General features: G+C 39.0%; 1 protein-coding gene across 9 annotated transcripts in view; it reads left to right on the forward strand.

The window, feature by feature from the left end:
- The window catches only part of FBXW11 (F-box and WD repeat domain containing 11), a 149,775-nt gene that overhangs the window by 49,030 nt on the left and 86,996 nt on the right, over positions 1-13,749 (forward strand). For 6 of the 9 annotated variants that reach the window (XM_017547674.2, XM_017547675.2, XM_017547677.2 and 3 more), the window contains one exon: positions 2,570-2,671. The exons of the other annotated variants lie outside the window; for them this stretch is intronic. In XM_017547674.2, coding sequence (XP_017403163.1) covers positions 2,570-2,671 — 102 coding nt within the window. The remainder of the gene's footprint in view (positions 1-2,569; positions 2,672-13,749) is intronic. 9 annotated transcript variants of the gene reach the window in all.

Here is a 13,749-nt window from a genome sequence, read left to right on the forward strand (position 1 = left end):
AAAAAAAAAAAAAAAAGAAAGTTTGTCAGGTTTAATTTCTAGTCCTAATTCTGCCATCAATTATTAGCCCTTATTCTCCTGAACCTTGGACAAGTTGCTGTGTTTTTTTTTTTCGTTGTTGTTGTTGTTGTTGTTGTTTTTTCTTGAGACAGTCTCACTCTGTCTCCCAGGCTGGAGTACAGTGGTGTGATCTTGGCTCACTGCCACCTCTGATTTCTGGGTTTAAGCAGTCTCCTGCCTCAGCCTCCCGCGGAGCTGGGATTACAGGTGCGTGCCACCATGCCGGGCTAATTTTTGTGCTTTTAGTAGAGGCGGGGTTTCACCATGTTGGCCAGGCTGGTCTTGAACCCCTCACCTCAAGTGATCTGCCCACCTCAGCTTCCTAAAGTGCTAAGATTATAGGTGTGAGCCACCGCCCCTGGCTTATGTTGCTGTTTTAACAAATCAGGCTATTTCCTTTTTAATTAAAAAAAAATTTTTTTCTTAATTGAAAAAAAATTCCATGGGACTCTGCTTGATATCTCTTTCCTGATCTTCAGTTTCCTCATCGTAAAATGGAATAATACCTATTTTACAAGGGTTATTGTGAGAGTTTACTATTTCAGCTGTCTAGCATATAACAGAAGCTTGACAAATGGCAACTACTTTCATTATTTTATGCAAACATTCAGCACCTTTTATGTGTTTGGCACTCTGATATGAAAGTGTTGGGGCAACTAAATTTGTGTGCCTGGAGTTTTGATGATATATTGCCACTGTATTGGCTATGGTAAGCTTTGGAATAAAGGCATACCTTGGAAGTGTGTCATTTTCATTGTTACCAGAAAGCTGCTGAATTTTTTTTTTTTTTTTTAAAGAGATGGGGTCTTGCTATGTTGCCAGGCTGGAGTGCAGTGGCTATTCACAGGCTCAATTCCACTACTGATCAGCACGGGAGTTTTGACCTGTTCCCTTTCCAACCTGGGCCGGTTCACCCCTCCTTAGGCAACCTGGTGGTTCCCTGCTCCCAGGAGGTCACCATGTTGATGCCGAACTTAGTGCGGACACCTGATCGGCATAGTGCACTACAGCCCAGAACTCCTGGACTCAAGCGATCCTCTCACCTCAGCCTCTCCAGTAGCTGGGACTACAGGCACACACCACCACGCCTGGCACTGCTCAATTTTTTATTCCATTTGGTTCCTCTGATTTTGTATTCTTTTTTTTTAAATGCCTTTTCTAAGTAATCTCAATATTCCTTGTATTATAGGTGAAATGTAACTAGTAAGTGGCAGATGCTAGAAAGGAACCCAGGTCTCTGATTTCAAGCAAAGCGATCTTTGTATTGCAGCTGGGTGATTGTAGAATTTATCCACCAAACCAGAACACTTTTGAGAGTGAAAGTTATGTGGGGACAATATCATCTAGGACTGTCTCAGGCAAATGAGCGTATTTGGCTATTCTAATTATAGCTAGAACAAATAAGTATATGAACTTGGATCCAAGACTTCTGGGATGTTTTGGGTGAACCCAAACACTCACCTTTAGTTTTTTTTGCATGATTATTGATTTTGCCATAGTAAATTAATTGACTTTAGATCTGAATGATTGAACATTATGGCCTAATGGTTATTAAGTAGTAGCCATAATATATATGTTCATTTTTATATTTTACTTTTTTCTTAATCCCTTTAAAACCAGCAAGCTTTTAGAAGAGGATGGGAAAAGTGTTTAATTCTTAGTCATGTCAAACGAACTTTGTAAACAAAGTCCAAAATGAAAATGACATCCCAGTGTTTTTTCTTTGGGAAGACAGAGATGTGGATGAAACTGAAAATCAGATGCATTTTTAATCACCTCTTTTTTGCCTTTATCTATCAGTCTGTCACTCATCTTTCTTGTTCTTTTTCTTTATTCTCTAGGTCTCCTGTGATTTTACCTTAGGAAGGTGTAAAACTACTCACATGATAAAAGTTGGGGTGATCGAAGTTTTCATAACAGCAGCATCATAGTCTTGTAGAAAGAGTGTGGGTTTTGGTAGCGGACAAATGAAAGTTTAAAATTCTAGCTCTCCCCTCCTTTGTTTTATGTCCTTGTGCAAATCACTTAACCCCTGAGCCTCGGTTTCTTTACACTGTGATATGAGGATTAGAGAACAAATGTAAAGTGCTGGGCAAATAGTAGGTTCTTAAACAATGATGACAATTATGGTTTTGTGACATAGACCAGAAACTGTGGCATTGATGAAATTATAGTCAGCAATCTCACCACTAATTTTGTTTTGCACTCAAACTTTCACAGTTCCCTTTAGTGGGTTTTTGTTTAAATATTCGCTCTCTCCCTCTTGACTCTGTTCACTATATCCTGAGAAATTAGTGGTTGGCAGCAGAAACCTCCTTTCCATAGAACATCAAGTGGGCCCTCTCCCAAGGTTTCAGTAAGCTGTCTGGGACCATCCCTAACCCCTAACCTCCAAACTGCCAAGGGTGCACCCCCTGCCCCAACTAACATTCAAGTTACCTGTGTGAAGGAGTGATTTGTTGCGGCCTCTAACTGCTTCTTCTCTTCCTTCCTTTTTGTCATCCTGCAGTGTTCTGTGCCAAGGTCTTTGTGGCTAGGCTGCGCCAACCTGGTAGAGAGCATGTGCGCACTGAGTTGCCTGCAGAGCATGCCCAGTGTCAGATGTCTCCAGGTGCCTCTCTTCTTTCTTGTTGTAAATGTGTTTTTACGTATGCCATGAACATTTGTTGAAACTTGCAGTAGTGTGTTTAATCCAATGTTAAGTCTGCTAAATGTTCTGTGTAACCCTCTGCTTTCCTCCAGCCTGGCTACCCCACACGGAGGAGTTAGTACCAAGAGAGGCCCTTCTGAGCAAATGGGTCTTTGGCTGGGCCCTGTCCTCCCCTTTTCTGCTCCTGCTTTTTACTCTTTCCCCCTCACCTTGAGGTTGTAATTCTCATGTTTTAATAGTTGTGCATGTGCCAAAAAAACAAAAACAAAACCCAAAAACTCCTGACATTTTCCATTTGGCTACCTTTAACAGTACTTTGTTGAGTTGGGAGGGTTTCATAATTAAAGTGGTGATTTTTCTACTTTGAAACTCATCCTTTTGGCTTGCTTTCTCTCCCCTCTTCAAAAAAGGAGCGGGGAGGGAATCAATACTGGTATAAAGCCTCAAATTGAAGTTTATAAAGATCATAGCTTTATGCTGCCAATAACTTGTCAGTTTGGGCCACCTCCTAAAGGCCAGATCTGACACCTGTCCTCAGGGTCCACCCAGTTTTCCAGGCCGAGGCCGGCAGAGAATTCCACAGATAAAAGTAACACTTTTTGGGGGTGGATGGGAAAGGGTTGCTCAGGATAGAACTGTTAGCAGGAGTGCAGCTGGTGACCCTCTCTTGTTGGGGTGGCTTCTAAGAGAGCCAAGGAAGAAAACATTGGAGCTTTATTTGTGAAGCTCTGTTTAGAGCAAGCATGTGTTTAATTAAGTATGGTTTCAGTAGCAGTATTCGGTTTTCATCACTGCACATTCCAGACAGTTTGATATATCTTTAAAAAGCCATATTAAATTCCTGGCATCCGGTTGAGACTGTCCTGTTTTAGGAAAACTGTAAAATTAGGCATTGAGTTAGAGGGATATTATTGATGGTGTGGGTGACTTTACTGTTCTCAAGGTTATCTTTCTATTCATGTTTACAGTCTTAAATGGAGCTGGGGAGCCAGGAAGCAGGAAAATTTTCTTCATATTGGGGTCAGGCATTTTATTTACTTATTGGCAAACATTCTGAGTAGCACTGGTGTGGTTATTGATTCAAATTGCTTTCTTTGGAAAACTGTACTGGAACCTCACTAACACCATTAACTGTAGAGTGGGTTCAATACAGGGCCCAGTTGTCTTTGATTCTGTATATAAAGGTGGGTTACAAGAGTTACCATAAAAGAATAGGGTGCTTCAGTGAGGCTCAAAGTGTAATGAATATATGTTTACTTTTGGAAAAGCAGCTCCTGTGCATGTGATGTAACTTTAACAAAAGTGTTCTTGAAATGGCCGCCATTATTTATTGCATGTGCACTCCTTGATGCTATATAATGGATATTTGTGTTATTATAATAGTATACATTTTTGTCTCTGTTTTTCTGGGGGAAAAAAAAAGTTACAGTTGCTTTTTAGTAGGCTGACCCAGTTTTTTCCAGAACTGGAAATTTAAGTAGGGGAAGAATTGTAGTTGTTAATGAGGTCTTGAAGTGCAGATTCTTTTTATTGCATTCAGTTAAAAGAAATTGGCCAATGGAAGGCATCTTTCAATATGTTTTAGTAACAGTATTGTGAGTTCTCTGGAGGTGGGGTGAGTGGGAGGAAGTACGGGTTTCTACCTTGTTGAAAATGGAAATCCAAATTTGTTAAAAGTTCTTTGACTCATCTTTCTCTGTGAAATTCACTTAAGAGGAAAAAGAAAAAGAAACTTTGCCTTGACTGGGTCTTATTTCAGTGAGTAGAACAATATTGTCTTTAGAGGTGTGTATTTTGTTTACTTAGGCTTTAATTTTTGCTAGTATATAATTGAGAGGATGCAGCACAGTAAAATGAAATAAGTACTCAGCTGATTGGAATTAGCAAATCATTACTCTGTTTTGTTCCACATGTGAATGGAAAGTAAACATGTTTTAATATTAATGAACCTGGAAGACTTCCTTCCTCTCTAAAGTATTATTTTAATGCCAGCATTCCTCCCCTTTACCTCCAGTCTCCAAACAGTGCTAAAATTTTGTGCTTTAATTTGGGTTTGGGCTCTCAAAGAAGGCCTCTTGCTTATATGCTACATCTTTGGTTTATTGCAAAGATGACTTTCCCTTTGCACACCTCTTAGTAACTTCCTATTAAGCAGGCCTGAGAAGAGAAGGAATAGTTAGGCTACCTGGAGAGAACGGAGCATAGTTCTTACCCAGTCTGTGGAGTTCCATGAAAGAGTCCCCTTAAAATTGTCACAGTGGATCCACTGATAGTTGCAACTTGAGCCCATTGACCTGTCTATATGGCTGAATTTTAGTATACCTTTTGAAAAAGGAGTAAGGAAGATAGTAGTTGCCCTTAGGCATAATTTACCCACTCCAGTTTCAGCCATCTTTGAAAAGGGAAAGCAGATACCAGAGACTTAAAAATTACTCATTACCAACTGTTGCATGGTGCTTCACATATATTAGCTTTGTGACAACCCTGTGAGGCAGGTGTTCTTATCTCCAGTTTTCTGATGTGGAAACTGAGCCTGAGGTGACTGTTTGGCTAAAGATAATGTTTACATAACTGTAAAGTGGTAGGACTGGCATATGAACTGCATACTTGCCTGATTCCCAAACTGGTTTTCTTTATTCTGGAATGCTGCTTTTGTAGTTTTCCATGTTAGTTTTATTTGTAGAAACCTCACTATTGATACCTGGTATATGGTCTGTTTAGTTATTAATCTTATTTATTTGAAAATAAGAAAAGAAAAACCTGCTAAATTCTATAGGAAAAACAAATGCCGTTCTGTTTGCCAAAATGAGCCCTCCGGAATCTCATAGCTAGTGAGGTTCTTGAGTGGACTCTGCAGACTTAATTCCATGAATATTTACTGAGGAATTGGTATGTGCCAGGGCCTCTACTGGGTATCTCTGAACCAAGCTGAACTGTAGTCAGTATTTCATTTGCCTCAGATATCCTGATTCAACCAGTTGATTGTTATAGCAAATAATCAGGAGTTCGAACCATGTGGATTATTGATTTGCCCAGATTCCTGTGACATGAGAATAATACCAATGTTAATAATAGTATGTATCATTTATTTTCCACGTTCTTTCTATGTGTTGGGCTCTAGGAATTGGATTATCTCATTTGATCTTTTATGGAAAAGTTATCAATCCTGGCATTTTTATATATGAAATTATAGAAGCGAATTAACTTGCCTAAGGTTACACATTGATGGAAGTAGCAGAACTAGGTTATGAACATAATTTGGATGACTGCAAAGCCAGTGCTCTAGTCACCAGTCTGTAGTGACAACCACCATTTTAACTAGCAACTGCCATTTTTAGGTTGAAACAAATTTCCCTTAATTGTTGTAGTTAAAAATTTAAAGCTAATACACCAGTGTGATGTAATAGACTGGCAGGTTTTCTTGGGAATGCCATTTGCAGCCTCAGCTGGGGGAGAGTGTTAGTAATAAGCCATTTGCAGGGGTAGGATTGATGACTGGGAATGACTATGAAAATCATATGAGTCGAGTTTGAGTGCCTCCTTCCAAGCTCTAGTGCATATAGTGTGGGGGCAGTAAGTAATGCAACTTCTTAACAGCTGCCTTTCTTGTTTTTTTTTTTTTTTTTTTTTTTTTTTTTATTTGTTTGGTTTAGTGAGCCATAGCGGTCTGAGAATGCCACAGAACTTACCAGAGCTTTTGACGTAAGAGGATATTTTTTTTAGAGGAGAGAGATAGCTTGGTAGAAAGAACCCTGGCTTTGCAGACAAACCCCAATTCTAGTCCTGTTCCTGCTACTTAATGACTCTGTGATACTGGGAAAGTTACTTTATTTTCCTGAACCCCAGTTTCTTCATCTTTAAAAATTTTATAGTGTTTTTATGAGGTAGAGAAAGATAATTGCCACCTCGTAACTGATTCTTACTGTTGCGGGGGATTGGGGGGTGGGATGGGATGAAAATCCATTTTTTAAGTTTACTTGCTCCTGGTTCTCTATTTAAGAGGGAATTTCAGTCCTGCAGCCTGGGATTCCAGGGCAAAGTAAGGATTAGCTAAAAGACCATGCATATGGTAAGGCCTCTTTTGTTCAGGGTCAGTCTATCTGTCTCAGGTCAGATATGGCTGTTTAAAATCATTGCCTCTGTTTCTTTTCTAATGAGCATTGGGTATTTGTCATTTCTTGTTGATTATCCTATAGCGTTCTGCGTCTGATAATGTAAACCTTTTGGGTTTCTCAATGGTAGATCTATAGTATTTTTATAAACACTAAAACCTACATTTTCGGCTGGACACAGTGGCTTACCCCTATAATCCCAGTGCTTTGTGAGGTCAGGAGTTTGAGACCAGCCTTTGCAACATAGCAAGGCCCTAGGAAACATATTATTTTTGTATTTTGTCTCTACAAAACAAAATAAAAAATTAGGTAGGCATGGTGGCATGCGCCTGTAGTCCTAGCTACTCCGGGAGCTGACGTTGGGGAATCCCTTGAGCCCAAGACCTGGAGGTTATAGTGAGCTACGATCACGCCACTGCACTCCAGCCTGGGTGAAAGAGCAAGATCCTTGTGTGTAAAACAGGGGTGGCCAATCTTTTGACTTCCCTGAACCACATAGGAAGAAGAATTGTCTTGGGCTACACATAAAATACACTAATGATAGCTGATGAGCTTAAAAAAATAAAATAAAAACTGCAAAAGAAAACAAATCTCATAATATTTAAAGAAAGTTTACAGATTTGTTTTGGGCCTCATTCAAAGCCATCCTGGGGGCCTGCAGGCCACGGGTTTGCTCTAAAAAATACATAAATAGGCTGAGTGCAGTGGCACACCCCTGTAATCCCAGCACTTTGGGAGGCCAAGGTGGGCAGATCACTTGAGGTCGGGAGTTTGAGACTAGCTTGGCCAACATGGTAAAACCCAGTCTCTATTAAAAATGCAAAAATGAGCCAGATGTGGTGGTAGGCGCCTGTAATCTGAGCTACTTGGGGAGGCTGAGGCAGGAGAATTGCTTGAACCCAGAAGGTGGAGGTTGCAGTGAGCTGAGATCATGCCACCGCACTCCAGCCTAGGCTACAGAGGGAGGCTCTGTCTCCAAAAAAGAAAAAAAAATACACACACACACACACACACACACACACACACGTATACATACATACATGGTTAAAAAAACACATCTTTCCTCTTTATAAGAAAATTTTCAAAATAGAGTTCGAAAGAGAAGAAAAACTCCATTAGTAGTAGCCTGAACACCTACCACCCAGAGAGAACATTTGTTGCTATTTTAGGGTTTTACTTCCTCCTGTCTGTTCAGTAGGGAGGAATCCATCAAATTGTGTAGTTCTCTGTGTTATTATGCTGCTGCTCATGACTTTAACAGTGGTATTTTTAATGCTCTGTGGAACCCCAGCTTGACTTTGGAGTCACTAGAAGGATAAAGGAGGGGCTAGCACAGTGCCCTTTTTACTTTGATCTCACTTAGAATAGCTTTGGATTTATCCATTCTACATAATGAGGCTCTTAGGTAGATTTCATTTTAAAAACTTTGTCCTGGCCGGGTTCAGTGGCTCAGGCCTGTTGTAATCCCTTGGGAGGCCGAGGTGGGCGAATCACCTGAGGTCAGGAGTTCGAGACCAGCCTGACCAACATGGAGAAACTCCTCTCTACTAAAAATACAAAATTAGCTGGGTGTGGTGGCACGTGCCTGTAATTCCAGCTACTCAGGAGGCTGAGGCAGAAGAATCGCTTGAATCCGAGGCAGAGGTTGCAGAGGGCTGAGATCACACCATTGCACTTCAGCTTGGGCAACAAGAGCAAAACTCTGTCTCAAATATAAAGACAAACAAAAACACCTTTATCCTTATAGAAATAAGAGAATTATTTAACTTTACCTCAGTTTTCAAAATTATGCTAATCTTAGCTTAGTGTTTCTTCAATTCGTTTTTTCTAGGGCATTTTAAAAGCAAATCTAAAATGCCTCAAAGTTTTACAAACCACTGTTTCATGCTAGCATTTAAAAATTTTTAAACAAGATTCAAGAAATTAAAAATAAAGGCCAGGCATGGTGGCTCACACCTGTAATCCCAGCACTTTAGGAGGCTGAGACAGGCAGATCACTTGAGGTCAGGAGTTTGAGACCAGCCTGGGCAACATGGTGAAACCCTGTCTTTCCTAAAAATACAAAAATTAGCTGGGCATGGTGGAGTGCACCTGTAATCCCAGCTACTTAGAAGGCTGAGGCAGGAGAATCAATTGAACCTGGGAGGCAGAGGTTGCAGTGAGCTGAGATTGAGCCCACTGTACTACTCCAGCCTGGGTGATGGAGTGAGACTCCATCTCAAAACCAAACCAAACCAAACCAAATAAAACAAAAATTAAAAATAACATGGCTGGTACTAAAGGTTATATTAATAAAAAGACATGTAAAGTTTTCATTGATCCCAGGTCTCACTCCCCAAAGTATCACTTACCAGTTTCCCTTTATACTTTTAGACTAAAGCTTAAAAAATGTGAATACAACCATATTATACATATTATTTTTCAGTTAACATACATTGACCATCTTTCCGTATCAGCATGTAACACCAAATAGAACTTTCCATCATAGGGCTTTCAGCAAAATAGCCAGTTTTCTCTTTTTTATTTTATTGAGATAGAGTCTTGCTCTGTCACCCAGGCGGAAGTGCAGTGGCAGGATCATGGCTCACTGCAGCTTTGATGTCCCAAGCTCAAGTTATCCTCCCACTTCAGCCTCCTGAGTAGCTGGGACCACAGGCGTGTGCTACCATGCCCAGCTAATTTTTCAGTTTTTTTGTACAGACAGAGTCTTAGTATATTACCCAGGCTGGTCTCAAACTTCTGGGCTCAAGTGATCCTCCCTGTTCAGCCTCCCAAAAGTGCTGGGTTACAGGTGTGAGCCACTGAGCCCGGTGGCAGCTAGTTTTCCTTTTGAAGGGCCTTTCGACTACAATTGTTTTTTCTTTTTGGTGGGAATCAGGTACTTCAGTAATTTTATTGCACATGTATCTTTAGACTCGTACGATTATGTCTATGGAATAAATTCCTAGAAGTGCAATTGCTTGGTCAAGGAATATCAGTATTTTGTTATCAATTAATTAAATTATATACAGAAAAGTTTAATTATCTCTCCCTTCCAATCCCTTCCTCCCCACTAAGAAACAAATGTTAACATTTTGTTGTCTGTCATTGTATATTTGTTCTCTTTGTTCATAGGAGGATATGCAATCTGACAACTATGGGAATTCCCTCATTTTAAAACAAATTCTAAAATTTATTTATTTTGAGACAGTCTCACTCTGTTGCTCAGGCTAGAGTGCAGTGGCATGATCTGGGCCCACTGCACCCTTTGCCTTCCAGGTTCAAGCAGTCCTCCTGCCTCAGCCTCCTGAGTATCTGGGACCACAGCAGGTGTGTGCCACCACGTCCAGCTATTTTTTTTTTTTTTTTTTTTATTTTGAGTAGAGATGGGGTTTCACCATGTTGGCCAGGCTGGTCTTGAACTCCTGACCTTAGGTGATCCGCCTGCCTTGGCTGCCCATAGTGCTGGAATTACAGGTGTGAACCACCGTGCTTGGCCATTTTTTTTAAAATAGAAAAAAATGGGCCTACCTTAGAAAAATCACAATGCAACGTCACTTATTTGCTTTATTTACTTAACATTATATTATAGACATGTCCCCAGATTAGTAAAGTCTAACTCTTTCGTGAATGGTACTTTTATCATCCCTAGATTTTGGGGGTAGAGGCGAGAGTACAGGTGTTTTTTTAATTGTTTTTTCATTTTTGAAGTATAAAGTATATATAGAAAAGTTTGGAAATCTTAAGTATATAGCTCAGTGATTTATCTAAAGTGAACAGTGCTTTATTTTGATACGTATGGCTAAATTGCTTTCATGGAGAATAGATCTGTTTATATTCCAAGCATTGCTATAACTCCTGAGTATAATTTAAAATGTTTAAGGTGTACTTTAAAATTATTACTAAAAATAACATACTTGTTCAAAGTCAATAAATAAAAACTGGCAAATAGTAACATGATGAATTAAGATTTCCTGTCATTTAAAATCATTGTGTAATATTCCATTTAATAGATATATTAGTAATTTTCAGAAAATTTTCCTTCTATATTAAGACTGCCTTTAATTTTGAGACATTTTAAGCCTTGTGGAGTTACGCTTCATTGTAATTAAGTCTTTGTAGACGTCTGTGATCATTTTCTTAGGTAAGATACTGTGCACATTTAGGTTGCTAGCTTGTACTTTTGAGAAGCTGGGTCAAATTAACTCTTAAAAGCAGCACACCAGAGATTCCCTTTTCATATACTCCAGATGACATTGAATATTTTAATTTTGTAGTTCTTTGACATTTTGATAGATGAAAATTCAAAAATGATATCTTGTTATTATAATGTACATTTAATTAATTGCTAATGAGATGGAATATATGTATACATAAAAATATTCATTGGCCATTTCTGTTTTTCTTTTTTCTTTTTTTTTTTGAGACGGAGTTTCACTCATGTTACCCAGGCTAGAGTGCAGTGGCCCGATCTCGGCTCACCGCAACCTCCGCCTCCTGGGTTCAGGCAATTCTCCTGCCTCAGCCTCCTGAGTCGCTGGGATTACAGGCACGCGCCACCATGCCCAGCTAATATTTTGTAGTTTTAGTAGAGACGGGGTTTCACCATGTTGACCAGGATGGTCTCGATCTCTTGACCTCGTGATCCACCCGCCTCGGCCTCCCAAAGTGCTGGGATTACAGGCTTGAGCCACCGCGCCCGGCCGGCCGTTTCTGTTTTTCTATTGACAGCGTCATTTAAAATATCTGATTTGTAGGAACTCTTTATATATTAAATATACGAACTGTTACTTATTGCAAATATTTCTCCCAGTTTGACATTTGCCTTTCAGTTTTTTAATAAGGGTTTTGACCATGCTGAAAGTTTTGGAAAAAAAAAAAAGTTTACTTTTTATGTGGCTATACTTGTTATATTTTAATAATATTCTTGTGTTTTTTAGCATTATATGTTGCATTTAAATCTTTGATTTTCTCTGTAACTTATTTTGCTATATGCTGTGAATTAGGGATGCACATTTCTTCTAAATGACCAACCAGTTTTCTGCATACTATTTACTGATCTAGTGTTTTTTTCATTGATTTGATCTCATACGTACATGTTTCACTTCCTTGTGTCCAATGATGTGCAGTCACAGAAGCCTTGTTCAAGCTTTTATTCTTCTTCACCTTCCTATTATTATTATCAGCCATCAGCCTTTGTAAGCTCATGGTCCACAACTGTATCATGCTGTCTTTTATACGTAGTACTAGTTTGAAAGTGTCTTAATGATGATACAGACTTTGAAAGTTCAGTGCCGAACATTATTCCTATGCATTGAAATTTCCATGTTATATTTTCCGAAAACAGTGAGGATGACTTGGTGATATGAGAATTTGAAGCAGCAGAAGAACAGCAAATAAATTAATATTTTAGAGAAAGTTTTAATGACAGCACAATGCCTGGCACATAGTACTAGCACTAAGAAATCACATTCCCTGTTGAAGAGAGCCTGTGCTATGGGAAAACTATACCTTGCTTTACTAACAGTTATAATTTATGGTTTCCAAAACAATGTGTGTGATAGATTACAGTTCCATAGTCTAACTTGAGGATAGGGACATGGATAAATGGAATTCAGAACACATTAAAAAATGTCTTTTTACTTGAACAAAAATGATGTCGTGTACCTGATACTACAGACGTTTATTATGTTGCTTATAAGAGGGCTGGTTTTATTTATTTCTGTTGGTTTATATTTACTCTTTGTTCTGTTTATGAAAGTAACATTTTTTGGCTTTGATTTTTGTTGTTGTTTTTCAATTAAATAGAAACAGGATCTCCCTATGTTGCCCAGGCTGGTCTCGAACTCCTGGGCTCAAGTACTTTTCCTGCCTTGATCTCCGAAAGTTCTGGGATTACAGGTGTGAGCCACCATGCCTGGCTAGTAACACTTTTTTTTAATGGCAAAGGTTTTAGTCAGCGGACAAGTATGAAGAAGAAATTAACCAGTCAGTCTTAATCTCACTTCATTTAGTATCTGTTCTTTGTTTTCTTCTGACATTTTGTTTCTATGCAGATATGTAGATAGACATTTTGTATACAGTGCTCATTTTGTGTGTGCATGCGTGTGTATTACATAAAGTGTGTATATATATATAAATATATTAAAATATATATTTTTTGTTTTTATATAGGCTTATACTCCATACACTTAATTATAACCCAATTTTAAAATTGAGTGGTGTGAGCAGTATGGTTCATATTAGTAACCATAGGTCTACATTTTTAGTTTTAAAAATAAAATTTTTATTTTTTTGAGGCGGGGTCTTGTTCTGTTGCCCAAGCTAGAGTGCAGTGGTGGAACATGGCTCATTGCAGCCTCAACCTCCCAGCCTCAAGTAATCCTCTCACCTTGGCCTCCCAAGTATCTGGGATCACAGATACCACACCAGCCACTCCTGGCTAATTTTTAAATTTTTTGTAAAGATGGAGTCTCCCTGTGTTGCCCAGGTTGGTACATTTTTAGTAACTGCAGTTTCATTGTCTGGGTAGACAATAATTTAGTCTCTTACTAATGGACATTAAGGACATTAAATTTTAGTGTATATTCATGCTTAATTTCTTAGATTATCTTATTCATTGAAAAAATTCTGAGTCAAAGGAAGTGGACTTTGTTTTTTTCCTGATAATTGATATGAGGCCTCCCTGTGTTGACCAGGCTGGTCTTGAACTCCTGAGCTCAAGTGATCTGCCCGCCTTGGCCTTGCAAAATGCTGAGATTACAGGCGTGAGCCACCGCGCCCGGCCCTGGACTTTCAGTCTTTAAACTTCTAGCAAAAACATTATTCTAGTTTTTAATATCGTCAGCAATGTATGATTATAATGGAAATGGTGCCCAATGTAGAAAACTGGGAAATATAGGAAAGCACAAAGAATAAATTAAAAATCACTCTTTTTTTTTTTTTTTT

Source organism: Cebus imitator, unplaced genomic scaffold (assembly GCF_001604975.1).
Source record: "Cebus imitator isolate Cc_AM_T3 unplaced genomic scaffold, Cebus_imitator-1.0 Scaffold200, whole genome shotgun sequence".
Taxonomy (NCBI): Eukaryota; Metazoa; Chordata; class Mammalia; order Primates; family Cebidae; genus Cebus; species Cebus imitator.